Raw genomic sequence first — 21,781 nt, 5'->3', positions numbered from 1 at the left:
AGTTATTACTGCCAGGTCTAATGTCTTTATTGTGTATGACAATACATGTGCAAGATGAGCTTTATTACATGTGAAAATGCTAATGCTCTCTAAAGTTGTATAAGGAAAAAGAAAAAGAAGAAACCCTTTCTCTGACATCAACCAGGAGCTTCTCACGTGATGCTGTCACTGACCTGCACTGAAGCACATGCAGTGCCCTTCACCTCCAGCCTGTATTTTCCTGACACGTCCTGCAGCGCCTCCTCCTGGTAGAGCAGTTTGTTGCCCTGATTTACATCAAACGTCAGCTGACTGCTGGGAGCCTGAACTGTCACTGTGCTCCAACCTTCAGCGCTGAACACCAGAGTGGAGTAGAGAGCCAGAGCCTGAAGAGCCACCACCGTGTCCTACAGGATGGATTCATTGTGGTTAACACACACAGCATGTGTCTCCATATTTCATGGGCTTAAGTGGAATAGACATTAAGTTAAAACAGCCTGTGTCACTTTGAGACCCTCTCACAAAAGAGATCCTTAATCTCAAGTTTTCCAAAGTTCACTTCCTGGTTAAATAAACGTTAAACAGGTTAAAATATCTTTAACTGAGAATTATCAAAGTATAGAAATTACAGGTATAAACTCGCAGGTGATCTGTTATTTACAGGCTGTTACGTGTAGTTGGTACAGAAGTCTGAGGTAACATTGCTATTCTGTTAAAACAATGAATTTTTAGACAAAACTTAAATGTCATATTCTAACTAAAGAATAAAAACCTCTCTGCCTGGCTAAAACAAATCTGTTTTACATATCTGATAGAAAAATGAAAGCTTCAGTATTATTTCTTCTGTCCCTAATTTTGTCTAAGACTGTACTCAAAGATGAGCTTCATGCTGTTCGGGTGGTGTCGTACCTGAGTGGAGGAGAAGCCTCCGTAATAGTTCTGCTGCCCAGTCAGCCACCTGATAATACCAGAGGCATATCCCAGATCCTCAGCAGTCGGGGAGGCGCTGAGTTTGGCCAACAGCACATAAGAACTGATCTCCACTGACAGGGAGGCTGATGTTTCTGCTGCTGTCTGAGACCAGTAGAGGAAACCTCCTACAAACACAATAACAGTCACGGTGATGCTAATGAAGCCTGAATGATGTCCTGCTAAAGGATGACTCACCTTCCCTCACTGCAACTGTGTCTAAGTGCTGCAGAAGGTGAGCTCGGGTCTCCACGTCTCCTGCCAGAGTGAACACATAGGCCAGCAGAGCTGTAGTGTAGGTGTTGCTCAGGTCACTGAGAGACTCCTTGAGACAAGCCAGGCTCTTGTTCATCACAGGATCCTTTAAAAGATCAAAACAAAGAACTTTAATGGACAAACAGAAATCTTAATTCATTAAACCCAGTGTGAGAAGAATAGGAGGCAGAGTTCCTGATTCAGTCACTCAAAACATCAGCGTGATAATAGAAAACACAGCAATTAGAGGAAAGTACAGATCAAGCAAAGACTGGAGCAATCTTCTAGTAGTATTTACAATATAAAGAACATATTGAAAAAACACTGTACAGGTTGGGTGGTGATACCAGTTCTTGCTGGTGAGAGTTCACGTATGTGGATGACACCTGGGTGAAAATCAATTCTCAGGACGTTCCACAATTCACAGATCACATTAACTCAGTGGAACGACACATCAAATTCACCAGGGAGGATATGAAAAGTGTCAGGTTAGTCTTCTTAGACTGTGAGATTTCCATCAGGAATGGGGGACATTTAAAAGCTGATGTGTACCGTAAACCTAAGCTCCAGCCGATCCAGGAGAGACGGACAACCGCTGCCTAAGTGAAAACCTGTAGTGATCCCGTATGTGTCAGAAGTATCGGAGCAGCTGAGGCACATTTTTTTCTAAACACTGTGTCTCTGTGGCTTTTAAACCCCAAAACACGCTGCGCCAAAAATTGGTCCACCCCGACACAAACAGAGTACCATAGTGTACGGTGTTAAGTTCCAGGAGGATTGCCAGGATCTATACATCGGGGAAATCGAACCACCTCTGGCTAAGAGGATGGCACAACACAGAAGAGCTACCTCGTCAGGCCAGGACTCTGCAGTCTATTCACACCTACAGGCCAGTGGACACTCTTTCAATGATGAGGATGTAACAACCTGGACAGGGAGGAACGCTGGTTTGAGTGTAGGGTCAAGGAGGCCATTTACGTGAAAAAGGAAAGACCATCTCTGAATCGAGGAGGGGGCATAAGGGTACATCTTTCACCATCTTACAATGCTGTGATTGCAGCCATTCCCCAACTCTCTGTGAATGGTACTGATGGCCATTGATCAGTGGTCTTTGATCAGTGGGTTTTGGTCAGTGGTTGTTGATCAATGGTCATGAGAATTTGCATAATTATGATTAAGGAAGTGACCTCCCAGCCCATTGTTCCTTCAGTGGGCTAGTTTCAGTCATTATGCAAATGTAATGTATGCAAATGTACATGAATAGGATGAGGGACCTATGGAATACCCAGCACCCACACTGACAGCGAAACAACTAATAGCTCAGTGTTCCAACATTCGAAAGAAGGGTATTGCTCTCACAGCTAGAGATTGACGAGGTGCAACACAAATGCTACAGCAAGGGGGAGCCAGGACGACAGGTCAGGGGGGGAGATGTCATCACCTCCACCCGAGATTTGTACCAAGCCCCAAGTGCTATAGTGCAAGAGGAAGTGACCTGAAAGATAGGATCATGGCAAAACTTGAAAACTGGATTCCCCGTAGCTGGTTACCAAGATGTGAAGATCTGCTAGATGATGTAAATGCGATACATACAGCCACGATTATCGAGACTAACAAGCTGATCTACAGTACAGCAGCAGTGATCAGAGAGATGCTTGGCTACAGGTTGAACAGCCACAAGGAGAAGGAGACTAGAGGCTAAGATCAAGGAGGGAGGTTAGCCAACTATCGGAGCTGCAGAAAGGTGTGACAAAGACGGTGCCCAAGAAGAAGTATAGCAAGCTGTCCATGGAAACTGCCAAGCAACGACTAACAGCCTTGGCCAGCACCTTGCCATACACTAGTATGGCTCACGTCTACTGGTGGAAGAAGCTGACTGCACTCCATGAGCGTCTGGCAGCATAAATTAACCAGCTGTTAGGTGACGAGAGACACCCAGAATGGCTAACTGTAGGCCGGACAGTCCTGAAGGGATCGGTCCCATCCAACTAGGCCAGACAGTCTTGGAGGGATCGATCCCATCGGTCCCATCCAACTACTGACCAATAACCTGCCTCAGTACCACATGGAAGCTCCTGTCAGGCATCATAGTGGCTAAGATGAACAGACACATGTTCCTGTGCCCCACTCATTGGCAAGAATACTAGAGGTGCAAAACACCAGCTACTGGTAACAATCAGCCGAGACTGCCTGGATTGATTAGAAGAGGGTCTATGACTTAATGCCCCACAGCTGGATCCTGGAATGCCTAGACCTGTACAAGATCAACAGGACTTTAAGAGCCTTCATCAAGAACTCAATGGGGATGTGGCATACAACACTAGAGGCCAACTTCAAGCCCATAGCACAATCATCATCTATGAAGGAGATGCTCTGTCCCTACGGATACTGACAGAATAGAGCAGTTGTCAGCCATCTCCTGTACGTGGATGACATCAAGCTGTATGCAAAGAGTGAATGAGACATCGATTCACTGATCCACACCACCAGGATATAAAGCAATGACATTGGAACTTTTTGGACTGGAGAAATGTAGTCGGATGATAACAAAGAGTCAGAACTGAGGGAATCGAACTACCAGAAGGCAACATTGCAGACATAGAGGACAGCTACAAGTACTCCAACAAGCAAATAGGAACCCCAAAGAGGCTGCTGGGAAAGCTGCTACAACCAAGTACCTGCAGAGGGTCAGGCAAATCCTGAGGAGTCAGCTGAATGTTAGGACAGGATCCGGCCTATCAAAACTTACGCCCTGCCCATCATCAGGTACCCTGCTGGGATAATAAACTGGCAAAAGGAGGAGATAGAAGCCACTGACATCAATACAAGAAAGTTCCTAACCATGCATGGAGGGTTTCACCCCAAGTCCAGCATGCTAAATGGAGGGAAGGAGGCCAGGGACTGGTGAGTGTCAGCACCACATTCCAAGATGAAACAACGAATATTCACGAGTACGAGGAAGATGGCCCCAACTGACCGCGTGCTCAGTGAATACCTCAGGCAGCAGAAACCCAAGAAAGAGGAGGAAGGCGAGGAAACATCATGGAAGGACAGGCCCTGCACGGTATGTTACCACCGGCAGATAGAGGAAGTAGATGTTACCCAGAAATCCTACCAGTGGCTGGAAAAAGCTGGACTGAAAGACAGCACGGAAGCACTAATCATGGCAGCACAGGAACAAGCTCTGAGTACAAGATCCATAGAGGCTGGGGTCTATCACACCAGGCAAGACCTCAGGTGCCCATGAGACAATCCAGCACATACCAGCAGGGTGCTAGACTGCTGGTTAAACCTAACTCCATGGCTCAGCAGCTCAAACTCTACTCCTTTTTTTGTTGAATACCTTGATATTCTTTGAGTCTACTCACATGTTGGGATGTATTCATTTCCAAGAAGGCAGCAGTAACGTACGCACTGAGAGTCACTTCATCAGATACACCACCCTGTCAACAGAAGACATCATAGACACTTTATCATCAATGCACCAACATTCAGGGATATGAAGTCATGAAAATGATTTTCAGCTGCATGTGGTTTTAGTATCATCAATGTCTTGATGCATGTTCAAACATCCAGCTAAAGAGATGAACGGGAAGTTGATTTTGTTCATCTGGACATTGTATTTCCAGTGAGATGGATGTTTCTTCACCTCGGGTTTCCCCAACCTTATAAACAGTTTGTGTAGTCATCTAGTAATCAGAAGGTTGGTGGTTTGATTCCCAGCTGCTCCAGCCTGCATGCCAAATATTTGTGGGCAAGATACTAATCCTAAGTTGGTCTCTAGTGCATACTTTGTATTTTGTATAAATATGTGTGAATGCTACATAGAAAGCAGTGCTGGTGTGAATGGAACAAGATGTATGGAAATTATTTCTTAAATAAAATAATAGAATATACTGGTGTGAGCTATTACAGTATGTAGTACAGTGTTTTCCATGTATGCATGACATTATTAATAAAATTTGTTAAATCCAGACTGGAGGCTGTTTCCACAGTCTAACAGCGAAGAACTGCAGGTTACCTTCATTCCGTTGTTGAAGAGTTTCCCAGACTTTTCAAAACAGCCATTTTCTTGTTGTTTATGTTGCAGCCAGGTCTTAGACTCTTCGATCTTTCTGGGATCAATAAAGATGAAAGACTGAGCTTTGGCAAAACTTCTTACCACAAACGCAGTCAGCCTGACAGAAAGAAAACAACACTTACACGTCTTACAATGATGGAAATGTTTGGCTGTGAGGTCACATTAAGAGAAAGAAATACTGATCATTTTGAAAATAAAGTTGAAATTTCAAGGTTAAATTTGAAAATGTATTTTGAGACAAAAGCAGAAATGTGGATATCACAGTTGTTTCAGGACAAACTGCCACGGTTGCTTTCCCCTCTGAATTAGTGAAATCGTACTTCAGACTCAGTTTTAGTAACAAGGAAGGAACTGATGTCATTGTAGCAATAAAAACAGCGTGGCAGTAAGTACAAGTACACTGAAAAGCAGAAAGTGGTGCAGAAAGCTGCATGTGGTTAGATTTGTATAAAAGGAAATGGCTGCTAATGTACAGATGCAAGGAAGCCGATGGTTCCACGCTAGTGGAATAAAGAGGATCTATGCTGTATCACAAGACCACTGATTTATTTCACTACATCTACTCAAGGCATTTTATACAGGGTATAGCAGTCGTTTGAAACAACAATCATTTCAACTGTTTTCTTAGATTTGAATTTGACTTTTTTCACAAAACAGTATTAAGACTTTATTATTGAAATAGTATTTAGACTTTTTCTTAAAGTAAAATAACTTTAAGCTTTAAAATTCGACTTTATTCTAATAATGATCAATAACATTTTTATGTGGCTCTAATGCTCCTTCCTACCTACTAAATTACACAGTATTAACCAAAAGGTATTGTTAATGTTGGCTTAGTCAAAGGATTAAATGGAGAATTATTTTAAGTATTAGAGGTAGACATGTTTATGTTATTAATGGGTAGTCAAACTTCAAGAAACGTCTTCTGTTTGGTGGGACATTTAAAAACCAGTGTAACCTCTCTGGTTTGTGACATGTTTGATCAGTGATGTTCTCACCAAGTGTTTCCTGGTCCTGTTCCAAATGTGGTGTAAGCACCGTCAGCACTTTTGTAGTTGAGCTGTCTTTGGTATCCTGTAACAACAGGGACACCATGATCGAGACATTGTTGCTATGGTGATGATTGGACTCCATTTGTTTATGGATCTGCATGTGTACATCGAGATTTGGGAAATTCAATGACTCTTGCTGACAGATGAGGAAAATGACACATTTGACCAAGAGCTGTGGCTAATGTTCTGCCTCCTGTCGGCTTGTTTCTTGAACCGTGTGTGTTGAAGTGATTCAAATGATTTCCTTCTTAGAGGAAACAATAAAAACTTGCCACTGGTGAGGAAGTTAGTAGCTTTTTCCATGATGGCTGCGGTGAGCTGCTGTGTGCCTTTCAGGTAGTGGAGGATGTAGATGTTGGGGGCCAGGAGAGCCATGTTCTGCTCCCCACATCCATACGGCATCTGCAGCAATCCATCCAGGTTCTTCAGAGCCCGGCCGAGGATGTCACCTGATCAAAAACACTGATTCACTAAAACTAACAAAACTAGTGTAAAACAACTTTGTATTATTGGGCAGAGATAACCTGAATACTTCAATGTGCAATTTTAAATGATGATTTCATTTGCTGAGCGAAAAAACATCCAAACTGAAAATCGTAGATTGACTGTGATTAACCAAATATTTCTGGGAAGACTGAGTTTCATTTCACCAACAGGACCCAGGCCTGATTAAGGCCAGACCTGCTGGATCAAGAAATCACTCAAGTACAATTTGTTTGATAAAAGGGAAGCAGGCTAAAAGACGTCCAGAAGAAACACGTCGTTGCCATGATTTAAAGAAATTCAAAAATAGGCGAGAACTCTTGAGCTCTATCAGTTTGGACAGGATTAAAAACAATTTCTACAGCTTTGGAGCGCCAGTGCACCATGTTGGAACCCATTATCCACAAACTGAGAAAACTAGAAAAGATGTGGCCGAAATTACTCCATAAGCACATCGACGACTCACCGAAAAAGTCAAGCGAATCCCAACAACACCCAGAACTGAAGGCCTTGCCTTCCTCTGTAAAGGTCAGAGTTTACGATTCAACAATACAAAGGAGACGGGGCAAAAACAGCATTCATGGACAAAACCACTGCTGACCAAGAAGAACACAAAAGCTTATCTCACATTTGCCAAAAAACATCTCCATGCTCCACAAGATATTTGGGAGAATATTTTATGGACTGAAGAGAAAAAGTTTTGAGTTTTGTTGCATTTGGCTTAAAAGTTACGCATCATTTCATAGAAAGAACATCATACCAACAGCGGTGGTAGCAGTGTGATGCTCTGGGGCTGTGTGGCGTAGGGGTGTCTGCAGCTCAGCTGCAGGGGAGGGGTGGGGCATTGGGTTCAGGTGGTTAGCGACGGAGGAGTCTGGTTAAGGCAGCTGGTGCCCAGTGTTAAATCATGCCTCTGCTGTTTCAGTAGCTCGCCACGACCTGGAGGGAAGAACTCTCTACCAGGAGAATGTCCAGCTATCAGTTTGTGCCTTAAATCTAAAACTTGGGCTATTAACCCTCTGGGGTCAGGGTATAATTGGCCGTTTTTGACTACTTTTGATTTTACCTCTATATCTCACCTTTAAAAACTGTTTATCTTGCCTTGTTTGGTATCGTTACTTTCAGCACAGCTTTAAATATCTGAAATTTGAGTTATTTTTTCATTTTGGTATACTATATTAGCACAATTGATCTAAATTCAGACAAAAATGTCAAAATCCGAGTAGAAAAAGTTAAATTTTTTTACTGTAAAACCCACAAGCATGTTTAATGAATCATTTTCATAACTTGAAATGCAAATAGATAGAATAAAATTATGCACAAATTTTGCACACAACAAAGTTATATGGTACTATTTACCTAAAAATGCAGCCCAGGCCTCAGGCGTTTTTTACATAACCATTTAAATCTATTTACAGAACAATCAGGTGTGCTGCATCAAATAAGAAGGCACACAAATGATTTGTGTTCAGTATAAGACAGAGGAGAACAGCACAGGCCTAAACCAGGTCTGACAGCAGGAGGAGCATCAGTCCAGTTTTCCATGTGGGAACAGCGTTTACACTGGAATCTGCCTTTGACGGCGTTTTTGGAGCAAATGTGACATTCAGCAGTATAACTGACACACAATACAAGACAATAACTACACAACACACTAACTACAGCCTCCAAACGTCACTAATGTGTGACATATGAAAACTCGCTCTCTCTCTCTTTCGCTCGCTTTCCATCACTACTAAAAATGCCGTTCTCCCTAAATAACCAAATGTCACATGTTGCCATCTCATTTTTTGATTGGCTGACATGGTAAACTCTAACACCAATAGGGAAGGAGTGTTTTTTCTTTTTCTTTTTTCACGCGCAAGCGGAGAGTGTTTGCTAGCGCTGTCTGTAGAAAACGCCGTTTTTACCTTCTTCCTGCTGTAAACGCCACTGTTTTGTTCAGAAGAAAATATTATGTGTATTTTTTATCATAACTCTGGTTTTATGTGGCCCATCGACACAATTCAAGAACTGGTATATAGTCTGACGTCCGTTACTTTCGACCAACAAAACAACCTGAAGAGCCGGTTGGGAGGTGAAAGAGCCGGCTCTTTTTAGTGAGCCGAGCCGAAAGAGCCGGTTCTCCAACAAGAGAAAGAAATCCCCTCACTATCTTGTAGCTGTGTCGTCTTAAATTGGTCATGTGATTTTGACGTGTCGACGCTTCCGTCGACCGCAGAGGGTTAAGATGGAAAATGATCCAGGACGCCAGAAAGTGGTCGAGTCAAAATCTGGACTTAAATCCTACTGACATGATTCTGCATGACCAGAACGATTGCGCTGGAAAACCCTCTGGTGTGACTGGGCCAAAACTCCTCCACAGCGTTTCAAAAACACTTATGACTAAAGCTAGACTGCAGTTCTTCCTGCACAGAATGGCACAAACAGCCTTTTTGGGGTCCATTTCTTTTTCACACAAGGCCAGGAAGACGTGGGTCTATCTATAAATGAAATCATCTTTTAAAAGCTGAATACGGTTTTTACTTTTACTTGAACATGACGTCTCTTTTATTTTCTGTTGTTTTAGTAATTTGCCTTTTTAACAAAGCTTTGACCTGCCATATTTTTATTTGGCTGAATCAAAATTGAGATGAAATGATGAGGTTTACCCAGGACTGATACAGAAGTGCGGGCAGATCCTTCTATCACATTCTCAGGCAGATGTATCTCTGCTTCCTCCGTCAGCGGGCTTCCTGTGTACAGACACAACAAAAGTCCAATCAGGAAGTCACGACTACAACAGAGTTACTGTTCAAAGTCACCAGGTGGGCCTGATCTTCAGCACATATCGTTACATTTTGTGAAAGTAAAAGATAACATTTTTACTTTAAAAAATTAACATTTTATGTACACAGTGCACTCCACTGCTAATTTAGGTCATTTGTTTACTGACATTATTTAACTGGTGTTGCTGATGGACATCACACTGACCTTTTGGACAAAGAAGCCAGTTGTATGTCTTTGTCGTCTCAGTTCCCTCAGCCTGAGGAAAAGTATCTTTAAAATGAGTAACAATTTAAATTTTATGAGTAAAAATGTTTTTCTCATCTTGTATTTATGACACTGACCTTCACTATGAGAGATTTGGTGACCACGTCGATGCGACCTCTGTCTGGTACGCTCACAACCTCATTATCGCATGACACATGGGACGCTACGGCCTCAGCAGACACAGTCACATTCACAGCCCCTAAAAGCAGCAGCACAGGTCACCTTCTTTATCTCTCCATTAAAATAAAGGTTCCTGAGGTTATTTTACAGATTTTGTAGAAACCAGATGGAAATGTGTTGGGACAAAAGGAGGCGGTTAACTGGGATCACACTAGATCTAAATCTAGATCTCTAGATTTAATGTTGGTTCTAAATCGAAGGTAAGATCAATTAAAATTGGAAATTTTACTGCATCAGGCATGAAAAACATGAGCTGAAAAAAAAACAGTCCAAAATGATGTCAGGGTTGCTGCTGAGTCCTGCTGGAGGCCAAAGTACTGCAAATCATAAGATCCAATTAAGATTAAGAAGAAATCATTTGCATGGCAATACAACTGCAAACAGTCTGTTCTAATGATACTGTGCAAGGGAAGCATGCATAATGAATTGAAAGGAAGGTTTCAAAATGACTTGTAATTGGCTAAGACAGCTGCATTAAGTAAAGCATGAGGATGGAGGCAGCTGCTGCCCTCAGACTGGAGGTATAGACGTTCTGCCCCACTCCCTACAACCCCCACGTTTAGCCTTCCAAACACAGGGGTTATATTCTTGCTTTACCTCGATTTGCAGCTGCATTTGACTGTCTACATGTCCTAGCTCTACACTGCACACTCACTGTCGTCTAATGCACACACAGCTTTCTAAATTCCATGAATATAGCTTATTGGGTCTCAGATTCTCTCATATCATTATGATAACTTATATTTCAGCAGTATTTCTCACATAGTGTTTTTATAATTGCTCTTTATTGTTTTAATCTCATTTATTCTATTTAGCCATCATATGTGGATTCTTTTTAAGTCACTTCCTGAGAGTTCACTTCCTGCTTCTGGGTGCTGCACTTGGGTCGTACTCAGCCTGCCACACAGCGCTTTCCTGGCAGTGTGGAGGACCAAAGCCTGATCCTCACCTAAGGCTGTTGGGATCATGGTCCACCTGAGGGTCTTGCGCTCGTTGGCACACAAACAGGATGTGTACAGATCACCAGAGAGAGGCGTGAGGGTGTAATCTGAGGACGGCCCAGGAGTGACAGTAACCTGTACGAGGAACACAGACATGGCTACATTTAAACCTGAGTTCAAATGTGAACACATTTTTAAGCATCTAAACAAATGCACAAGTTTGATGTTATGAACTCATGATCAAAGTAGACCTTCATTTTACTTGGATACTTTAATCACTCCCTTCCTAATCGTTTCCCTCCATCTGTTTTCTTACAGCCGCCACACTAAACTCTGTTCTACAAGGTGCATGAGCGCACAAAGAAAGCTAGAGGAGGGCTGGTAGTGTAAAGACATGTGATTGGGCAATCCTGGTGTCTGTGCTTGCAGGTGAGCTTGTAGGTGTTGGTGAGCAGGGGCCCTTCAAGAACGGCCTGCATCCTGCATGGTTATATTGCCAAAGAAAAAATATTTTCTATTGTATTTTAATAACTATGATATAAAATTTGCTTAGAAAGTCATGTTTTCAGTATGGCTTTCCTTGGCTATGAACAGACATGTATCTAAACACTTTAATCATTCATTACCATGATGCAGCTGGTCAGGTAGTTAAAGACAGTCGCCCTCAGTTCAAAGTGCTCCCCCCGGATGATGGAGTACGGCATGGTGAGTTCAAGGAAGAAAGGTTGGAAGACTTTCATTTCTTTACGAGGAGCCAAACCAAAACCCTGAGAGGACAAACAGAAAGCCTCCGTCTCCCAGGTGGTGATGGTGTCTGGGACAGTCAGGGACACGCCCCTTTTTCCATCGTCTCTGAAGCAGCAGATACACACAAACATATTCTGTAACATAATCAAACATGTTTTTATGTCTGTAAATTACTTGTATAACAGTGTAGTTACATCCTGCATTGTGAATGACTTGTATATGTTGCATTGACAAAGTAAAAGAGCTCCATGTTGCTGATGACAGTGAAATAATATTGTCAATAGAAAATTGTACTCAGTAGTCAGTATAATCTTTTAATAATATAAGTTTACATATGGTAGTGATAGGATGTGCGATCCTTAATAGTCTGCAAAAGCCTTGCGTGCATTCCAGAGTGCTCTGGCGTTCACATCCACATCCCAGGAGCATGGGAGAGGTCGTACCTTGTCTTATTGTTTTACGGTAGGATAAACGTAGCCATGTCAGTTTTAGTCTAAGTGCCCTTTTTTACATATAGATGAACTGTTGGATATTCGTTTAAGTTTACGGGGTCACACTCTGACACACACACGCACACACACACATACATATACACCTCCACATTCCAATGTAAGAAACAAACACCCACTGATGTATAAATAAAGACCAGGGCAGTCTCAGAGCTGCGAGTCTCTGAGCCCTCAAGCGCTCTGGAGACTGCCCTTGCTAGCAAGAAAACCTGTGTGTTTCTCCTCTCTGATTCTCTGCTGAAGAAGTGTTTTAGAATATATCTCTTAACAAATATATCCCACAAAACTTTAAATATGACAAAACATCAGCCTGAAGCATCAAAACATGCTTAAGAAAAAACTCACAATTATTCTATTTTCATGTTTTTCATGTGTGCAAAGACACAGCAGAAAGTTCACATGGGTTTCTAAATGTGATCGTATAAACTTTTTTAAAATGTAATATGCACCAGATCTCTTCACAACAGATACTTACCCAACTTCCACCAGATCCCAGATCCAAGTCTCAGGGAAGAAAGAGCGAGCTGTCTGTATTGGTGCAGCTTCAGGAGGAAGCTGCCCAGCAGATCCCAGACCAGGACCAGGAGAATATCTAATGTCTGGAGCCATATCTAAAGAAAAAAAAAAGGAAAATAATTACCGGTTTTCTTTTTGGTGAATACAAAGCAAAATTTGTATCAAAAACACAATGCAAACAAGCAAATGATTCACCATAGTAGACATCACGAGAGCGTTCACGGTAGACACCAGGGCCATCATGGTAGACTTTTCCTTTGAACTTGAGGCATGAAGGCAATCGAAAAAGCAAGTTTGTCGCCATCTTCAGTCCGACTTTCTAGATATTTCAGCAGCACACAAAGATCAGCAAAAACTGGTGCAACAACAAAAACTATTGTATTTACGTTATGTTTGACGGACTCACAGGTATACATGTATTTTACCTGGAAAACTGCATAGGCGTTATTTTGCTCTTGACTGGGGTACGGCAAAACATATCTTTTTGGTCTCACATTAAGGCATTCTGTAGCATCATGAACTTCATACGGGATACCTGAGGATTTCTTGAGTGGGAGCAAGTCAAATATCTGAAAAGAAAAGTGCAGATCAACAAAAGCTCCAAACATTTTTAGTCCTATGAAGTTTTGACTGATCTATCATGATCATGGTCACATTTGGTCCACATAATTGTAAACTCTTAAATGAAGTACTGGTGTAAATATTAGAACCGATTAGGTTCAAATGAACTGCTAGTTTACCTAAGAAGGGTTCTTAAAAAATAAATAAATAAAAATGATGAAGTCAGCAGTAAGCCTCCACAGATATGAGGTGTTGTAGTTGAGGGATCTTACAGAAGTTGTACAATTTCTCTATAAACTGTTCGTTCTTAGTGACTTATATGGTAAGTGTTCTCCATTTGAAGCTGTCTCTGTAGCTCCTTTACCTCACCAAGTCTCACTTTTTCCAGGTTTTGCTGTATGTTTAACATTAACAAATACTCGTGTATTTGAGCAGTTTTGAGCAGTGTAAAGTTAAAGTCTTCTCAATAAAGTAGACACTGACTGGCAGGTGATGCATTTACCTGACTGTCATCACAGACACATGCATATGTAACCTTGTATTTTTTATACCAGTTTGCTTTAAGACAAACTCAGCATTTGACTGTTTAAAACAGTTCAATGTATGACTGCCCAAAGAATACTTATCAGGACACAAGTACCAGAGCGAAGGCCTGAGCTGCTGGTAACTCTTGACACTACGGGCTCTGGAAATAAGGGATGTGTCCACCTCACTGGTGTTAATATCAGCAGTTACCTTATCTGCATCCAGAGTCTTCCCAGGCTCCTTGATGAGAACGCTCTTGTCGATGGCGCTCACACCACACAGAGAACGTGGCAGGGCCGTCACCTGCATGTTGGTCTCTTCACCTGGGACGGCTGAAGACGGTGAAAACTCCACTGACACCTGACACACACAAAACACCCGTAGAAGTTTAGTGACTGTGATAACTCCCCACGCACTGCTGGCTAAATGAGCTGCTTCACTTTGGTGAGTGACAAATCATGAGTCCCATGAGATGGCTGCACACTACATTGGACACTGCGGGTCATGAGGTCATATAAAGAAGCAATTTGAGTCCTCAGGTAGAGTAGAAACAGCTGTGCAACAACCAGTCCATTTACTGATGCTAGAAATCCTCAGGTGATTTAGCCAACTGAATTTGACTTTGATTTGAACGACATGGCATGACTGCAGACACCAAACACACAGCACACCCCTAGAATTACACTCACCTTGTTGCTGAAGCATTTGTCAGTAGAGAAGTCAGCACTGTGGGCAATTACATCCTCACTTGGCAGGACGGCATAAGCCACAACCTGGAACTCTGGAGCCATCTCAGGAGACACTCTGACTTTAAAGGACACCTGGCCCTCATTCACTGAAACACAGGTCCAAACATGCATCCACAGATCAACAAAACAGACCAACGTCAATGCTTGGCTGTGGCATTTGTGGAAATATGGGAATTTTACCTGATCTATCTTGCACTTCAACCTGTGTTTGTCCTTGCATGGTGACAGCTCCTCTGGACAACACCTGGAAGACAGAAATCATTTAAAAACAAGAATGAACTAGCACTGATATCTGTGGACATCAGAGATGGGCAGTAACGCGTAATCCGATTACTTTTTTCAAGTAACAAGTAAAGTAAGGGATTACTATTGCAAAAACGGTAATTAGATTACCGTTACTTTCCCGTAGGAACGCTGCGTTACTGCGTTACTAAAACTGTGATTTTTTTGCGAGAATGTCTCATGACAGTGACGTAAGCAAGTGCGACGTTCGTGACAACAGCTGTGTGCAGATCAACAATGGATCATATATCGAGTGCGGGAGAGAGTATGAGCGTGCAGCGTTTAAAGCGTGGAAGTACTGACCTTACTTTGAGTTTGATTCCATAAAAAGTGACAAAAACATTAGTGTCCGCTGTGCGTGGGAAGAAAACTTCTTTTTACACCGAAAAAAACCCCTAAACTTCCAAGCAAGCACCGAGTAGCTACGACATAATGGGAAACTCACAGAGAAACTCGCGGATTCTTCAACTGACCGTGGCACACCTGCACCAGGGTAAACCTCCGCCTACCCCACTCCTGCTTTACAGGTGAAAATAGAGCAACAGGACCGCTGAGTCTGTGACTTTATTTATTTTCTGCTGTGTTTTACTTGCATTTATTTGAAAGACTGAGTGTAAACACAAAAAATATTTTATTTTATGTGCTGGAATGTGTAGAAAATAGGTTTAAATGTTAAACAGATTTCTTCCAGTCAGAGAATGGTGCATATAATGTAATCTTTGCTTGATGCATAAAGTTTAAAGATTAAAACTAATAAAACAAGTTTTAAAAAGAGACTTTTTCATTTGGTTACATTTTGTATGATGGATTATGCAGAAAAAGTCGAATTGGGCTGAAAGATCTATCGCTTTATCACCTCTTCAGGTTGTAAATCGTGTTTTTAAAAAGTAATTAAGTAACTAAGTAATTAATTGCTTCTGGGGGAAGCAATCAGTAATTAGTTACTGATTACTTTTTTCAAGTAACTTGACCAACAGTACAACCTACAGTACAGCCAGGGCTAATCTAAAGAAGGGCATCAAAAAAGCCAAACACCATTACAAAAAGAAGGTAGAAGAACACTTCTCCAACTCCAACCCCCGACGCATGTGGCAAGGACTCCAGACCATCACAGACTACAGGACCACCAAACCCTCCCCCGCATCCTCTGATGTCTCCTTCCTCAACGAGCTCAACAACTTTTATGCTCGTTTTGAGCGAGGGAACCCCACAACCACAACCAAAGCAGACGTGACGCCAGACCACCAACCTCTGACTCTCTCCCCCACCGATGTAGGAGCGGTGCTGAGCAGGATCAATGTCCACAAGGCTGCAGGCCCTGATGGCATCCCCGGGCGTGTTCTCAGAGCGTGTTCTGGTGAGCTTGCAGGAGTGCTCACAGACATATTCAATCTGTCCTTGGCCCACGCTGTGGTACCGGCCTGCTTCAAATCCACCTCCATCGTCCCGATACCCAAAAACTCCAACCCATCTTGCCTCAATGATTACCGCCCAGTAGCACTCACCCCCATCATCACTAAGTGCTTAGAGCGACTGGTCCTAGCACACTTCAAATCCTGTCTCCCCCCCACCCTGGACCCCCACCAATTCGCATACCGCCGGAACAGGAGCACAGAGGATGCAGTCTCCATCGCACTGCACTCTGTCCTCTCACACCTGGACAACAACAACACCTACGCCAGAATGCTGTTTATAGACTTCAGTTCAGCATTCAATACAATCCACCCCTCACAACTCATCAGGAAACTGACAGACCTGGGCATCAGTTCCCTCATCTGCAAATGGTTACTGGACTTCCTGACCAACCGCCCCCAACATGTCCGGCTGGATAACCGCTGCTCATCTACCATCACAATGAACACCGGTGTACCACAAGGCTGTGTGATGAGCCCTTTCCTCTACTCCCTCTTCACCCACGACTGCAGACCTGCTGATGGTTCCAACACCATCATTAAGTTTGCAGATGACACCACAGTGATTGGCCTCATCAGTGACAACGATGAGGCCGCCTACAGGGAGGAGGTGGATCGTCTGGCTGAGTGGTGCGACAGAAACAACCTGCTGCTTAACACCGAGAAGACCAAGGAGCTCATCTTGGACTACAGGAGGAATGCTGACCCACATCCACCCATCCACATTAAGGGGACGGCTGTGGAGCGTGTGAGCAGCTTCAAGTTCCTGGGAGTCCACATCTCCGAGGATCTCACCTGGACGACCAACTGCTCCAAGCTGGTCAAGAAGGCTCACCAGCGCCTCTTCTTCTTGAGGACCCTGAGGAAGAACCACCTGTCCTCAGACATCCTGGTGAACTTCTATCGCTGCACCATCGAGAGCATCCTGACCAACTGTATAACAGTCTGGTACGGGAACTGCTCTGCCTCGGACCGGAAGGCGTTGCAGAGGGTCGTGAAAACTGCCCAGCGCATCGCCAGAGCACCACTTCCTGCCATAAAAGACATCTACAGGAAGCGGTGTCTGAAAAGGGCTGGGAAAATCATCAAAGACCCCAGTAACCCATCACATGGACTCTTCACCCTCCTGCCCTCTGGGAGGCGCCACAGGAGCCTCCGGACTAAGACCACCAGGTACCGGAACAGCTTCTTCCCCACAGCTGTCAGACTCCTGAACTCTGCCTCCTGACATCTGACCCACGTTAAACTCATGGACTGAACATACACACACCCACAATGGACAACTGTACCCTCAAACACAATAATAACATGGACTGAACCACCACTCACAACCACTAGCACTTTATATAGCCTCTGTAGAAACTATCTACACCCTCACTTATCTTAACTGCACTACTGTATAGCTCTGTGTAAATAATCATTCTGTACATTCGATAATCTTTAATCCTACAACTGTTTACAACTTGCATAGTTCCCATTTCTGTATAGCTGTATATCTCAGATTCTGTAAAGTTATTTATTTCATATTCTGTATAGTTTTTCATATTTATATCCTGTTCATATCCTGTACTGTTACGTCTGGTTCGGTTTGGGTAAGAAGGAAAAACAGCCGAGTCCGTGTAGGTGACAAACATAGTGATTTTATTGCACACTTCTAAGACAGAAGCATGGGAAGACAAGCGTACAGCCACAGATCTCCAAAGAGTGGACCGCTCCCCATCCTTATATAACCCATGATCCCATGATGACGTAACACAGTCAGACCTTACTGGAAATGATAACAGTTTGGGCCTGTTCAGAGAGTTTACCTAATATGGACATCAACTGCTAGTTGTTAGAGAAAACAAGTGTGTATTACATTGTGCATTTTGTGAAAGTGTATCTATCAGAAAACTGTCCTCAGATGACCCTCCTATTATTACTAAAGGCCTGTGTACGTGCAGAACTGAACATAGAACCAAGGCAGGGTCCAGCAGGCCCCACAGGCTTCTGAGTGATTACAGAACTGTGAAACAGCTTTAAGCAAATAACATGAATAGTACAGAACAACAATAGACTGATTAAAGTACTGATAATCTGTGTAGATTAATGTTAACATAGATATGGTTCAAAGATTATTCTGTCAACTGGTTCAACAATGATAAATGATTGATGATTGATACTTCTGATTATAACTGTGATCATAAGAATACAAAATAAAATATCTCCTGGTCACAGTACATAGCTTGTACTCACTACAGCCTGTACATACTTATAGTTATAGAATATTCACAACATACTTCATACCGTGTACATTATAACATACCATAATAGACCCATTTCTGTAATATACTCACATATCTATATTATTGCTAATATATATTGTAATATATCTATATCACTAAAGCACTTCTGGATGGATGCAAACTGCATTTTGTTGCCCTGTACCTGTGCATGTGCAATGACAATAAAGTTGAATTCTATTCTATTCTATTCTATTCAACACTGGTGGATATACACTACCAGTTAAAAGTTTTGACACACCTTCTCATTCAGTGGTTTTTTAATTTTTATTTTAATACTTTCTACAATGTAGATGCATACTGAAGCAAAGAAAAATATATAAATAACTGTAAATATGTTTTATGTTTTAGAGTCCTCAGAGTAGTCGCCCTTTGCTTTACTGGCAGTGAATGGTAATGGTAAATGGACTGGTTCTTATATAGCGCTTTTCTACTCTTTCTGAGCACTCAAAGCCCTGTACACAACTTTTCTGCACAACAGTGCTGCAAACCCTCGCCTGACGTGTTTCACCTCACAGGTGAGCCTTATCTGTGTCAACTGGTGGAATCTCCTGCCTTCTTAATGGGGTTGGGACCATCAGTTGTTTTGTCCAGAAGTCAGGTTGGTACACGGCTGACAGAACAGCTGACACAACTGTTAGAATTCATATTTGAATGTGTCCCCAGGTGCAGTCACAAAAACCATCAAGTGCTACGATGAAACTGGCTCACATGCGGACCGCCCCAGGAAAGGAAGGCCAAGGGTCACCTCTGCTGAGGATAAATTCATCAGAGTCACCAGCCTTAGAAATCACAAGTTAACAGCAGCTCAGATTAGAGTCCAGATAAATGCCGCACAGAGTTCCAGTAGCAGGTAGTGATGGTAAATTTGATTCTTTTTGCTGAATCGAGTTTTAATGAGTCACTCACCAAAGTGAATCGGGTGTTTTGAGTCATTTGAGTCACTGAGTCAGTTGACCAGAGAGTCCAAAAAATTTACATTTTCACTCAAACTTAATTTGTTTCTATTTTCATGTAAATCCTACTGCTAAGATGAGTGATTGAAAAAGAAAAACAACTGTTTTTATAGAGCAAAAAAGAGCAAAAAAAAAAGATTTCTAAAGGGAACATTTATTTGATTTATTTTTATTTTATTTTATTAGTATTTTCCTTAAATGTGTTAAATATATATTTTCTCATCTAAATGTCCACTGAGCTGTGAGCCAGGGGGCGGAAATGCGCCTTAACATTGGTTGCCAACCAAGAAGAAGAAGAAGCTGTGAGCCAGGAGGGAGGGGGTGAGTGAGTGATTCATTTATGCTACGATTCAGCCATGAAACACAAGAAATGGACATTAGACCAGTGGAAATCTGTGCTTTGGTCTCATGAGTCCAAAGTTGAGATCTTTGGCTCCACCTGACGTGTCTTTGTGCGACAGAGAAAAGGTGAATGGATGGTCTCTGCATGCATGGTTCCCACTGTGAAGCATGGAGGAGGAGGTGTGATAGTGTGTGTGTGTGTGTTTGGGGGGGGGGGGGGGGGTTTGCTGGTGACATTGTTGGGGATTCAAAACTGTAAAAAATATTCAAAACTGAAGGCACACTGAACCAGCATGGCTACCACAGCATCCTGCAGCCACATGCCATTGCATCATCTATTTCCCAACAGGACAACGACCCCAAACACACCTTCAGGCTGTGTGAGTGCTGTTTGACCAAGAAGGAGAGTGATGGAGTGCTGCACCTGATGGCCTGGCCTCCACAGTCACCTGACTTAAACTCAAAGGAGATGGTTTGGGATGAGATGGAGCGCAAAAAAGGCCAACAAGTGCTCGGCATTGTTCACCAAATGATTAAATATGTGTTCATTCATTTTGATGTTTTGATGCCTTCAGTGAGAATCAATCGAAATAATTCAATTTAATTTATTTATACAGCGCAAAAAACCCCAAACCTGTCACCTCAAGGTGCTTTATATTGTAAGGTAGACCCTACAATAAGATTAATAACAGATATGATTCAATGCAGAGAGGTCTATTAACACATAGTGAGTGAGAAAGGTGACTGGAAAGGACAAACCCAATGCATCATGGGAATCCATGCAGCCTACGTCTATTGCAGCATAACTAAGGGAGGATTCAGGGTCACCTGGTCCAGCCCTAACTATATGACAGGACATTGGCCAATCAGATGAAAGGAAGAAAAATAGGGTCAAAATTTGTACTTGTAACTTGAAACTTGAGTGCAGAGTTTCTCACGTATTTTTTGGCTAAGTCCACACACAAATTCTTTTTTATGCACACATAAATTCTTTTTACACATACAAATCCTGAGAATCCCAAGATGCACAAAACAAAGGATTAGAAAAATAAAACAGAAAATAACTAAACGTGGAGTCACTAAAAGACGAGACTTGAAAAGTGCAGGGGAAACACAGGGAAAGCATGATTAACTGAGAGCAGAACCCAGATGACTAAAACTAAGAAGGCCTAAGAATTTAAATACTTAGCAGAGAGAGAAAACTAAGGATATCATGAACAAAGGACTAGACACTGAGGCTAATTACTAAGCTGACAGAAAATGATGAGGGACAAAGCACAGGGACCAGACCTGAAGTCTGTGGAACCAGCTTCCACTTTGGATTCAGGAGACAGATGCCCTCCGAGTTTTACGTTTAGGCTTTTTCCTTTTTGCTAAAGCATATAGTTTGGGCTGGATCAGGTATTTATGCTGAAATAGATCGAAGCTGCTGGATTCTCATGATGGACTGAGAGTTTCTTCTTCAGTCATGATGGGCATTACAACAGTAGTTTTTTAGCAAACACACAAAAAGTCTGGTCATGTTCAACTTTGTAGTAAACCCAGAGATAACTCACCAGATAAATGACATCCACAGACCCCGGAGACTCTCCCACTATAGTGTAGTTGACTGATATGTCTTCTTCTGCGTCACAGGACACTGCTTTATCCTTCTTCTGTACCTCTAGAGAGCTGATTGTTTTAATATCAGGAGAAGACGGCTGGGACATGGATAATGTGTGAAATCCCCTGTCATAGTATGCAGTTCTATATCCTGGGTAGCCCAGTGTTGGTGTCAGGCTTGCCTAGTTGGGGATAGGAAATAAAAATTTAAAAACTTGATCTACAAATAACATTGGTCAACGAGGCTTTATAAGCAAGGCAAAGGTGGAGTAAGATGAGTCATAAACTGTTTCAGGATTGCAGCTTATTACTGTGGGAGGTATTT

General features: G+C 42.5%; 1 protein-coding gene across 1 annotated transcript in view; it reads right to left on the bottom strand.

The window, feature by feature from the left end:
• Positions 1-21,781, bottom strand: part of LOC113019649 (alpha-2-macroglobulin-like) — a 32,774-nt gene that overhangs the window by 1,352 nt on the left and 9,641 nt on the right. The window contains exons 13-31 of the mRNA XM_080299515.1: positions 21,411-21,638; positions 14,761-14,824; positions 14,521-14,666; positions 14,042-14,191; positions 13,171-13,314; positions 12,941-13,064; positions 12,705-12,840; positions 11,600-11,825; positions 10,982-11,108; positions 9,930-10,051; positions 9,793-9,844; positions 9,471-9,554; positions 6,609-6,785; positions 6,283-6,358; positions 5,225-5,381; positions 4,572-4,646; positions 1,147-1,309; positions 889-1,076; positions 174-386 (exon numbers count right to left, since the gene is read on the bottom strand). Of these exons, the coding sequence (XP_080155641.1) occupies positions 174-386; positions 889-1,076; positions 1,147-1,309; positions 4,572-4,646; positions 5,225-5,381; positions 6,283-6,358; positions 6,609-6,785; positions 9,471-9,554; positions 9,793-9,844; positions 9,930-10,051; positions 10,982-11,108; positions 11,600-11,825; positions 12,705-12,840; positions 12,941-13,064; positions 13,171-13,314; positions 14,042-14,191; positions 14,521-14,666; positions 14,761-14,824; positions 21,411-21,638 (2,652 nt within the window). The remainder of the gene's footprint in view (positions 1-173; positions 387-888; positions 1,077-1,146; positions 1,310-4,571; positions 4,647-5,224; positions 5,382-6,282; positions 6,359-6,608; positions 6,786-9,470; positions 9,555-9,792; positions 9,845-9,929; positions 10,052-10,981; positions 11,109-11,599; positions 11,826-12,704; positions 12,841-12,940; positions 13,065-13,170; positions 13,315-14,041; positions 14,192-14,520; positions 14,667-14,760; positions 14,825-21,410; positions 21,639-21,781) is intronic.

Source organism: Astatotilapia calliptera, chromosome 3, assembly GCF_964374335.1.
Source record: "Astatotilapia calliptera chromosome 3, fAstCal68.1, whole genome shotgun sequence".
NCBI lineage: Eukaryota > Metazoa > Chordata > Actinopteri > Cichliformes > Cichlidae > Astatotilapia > Astatotilapia calliptera.
This window is presented reverse-complemented; position numbering and strand designations above follow the sequence as displayed.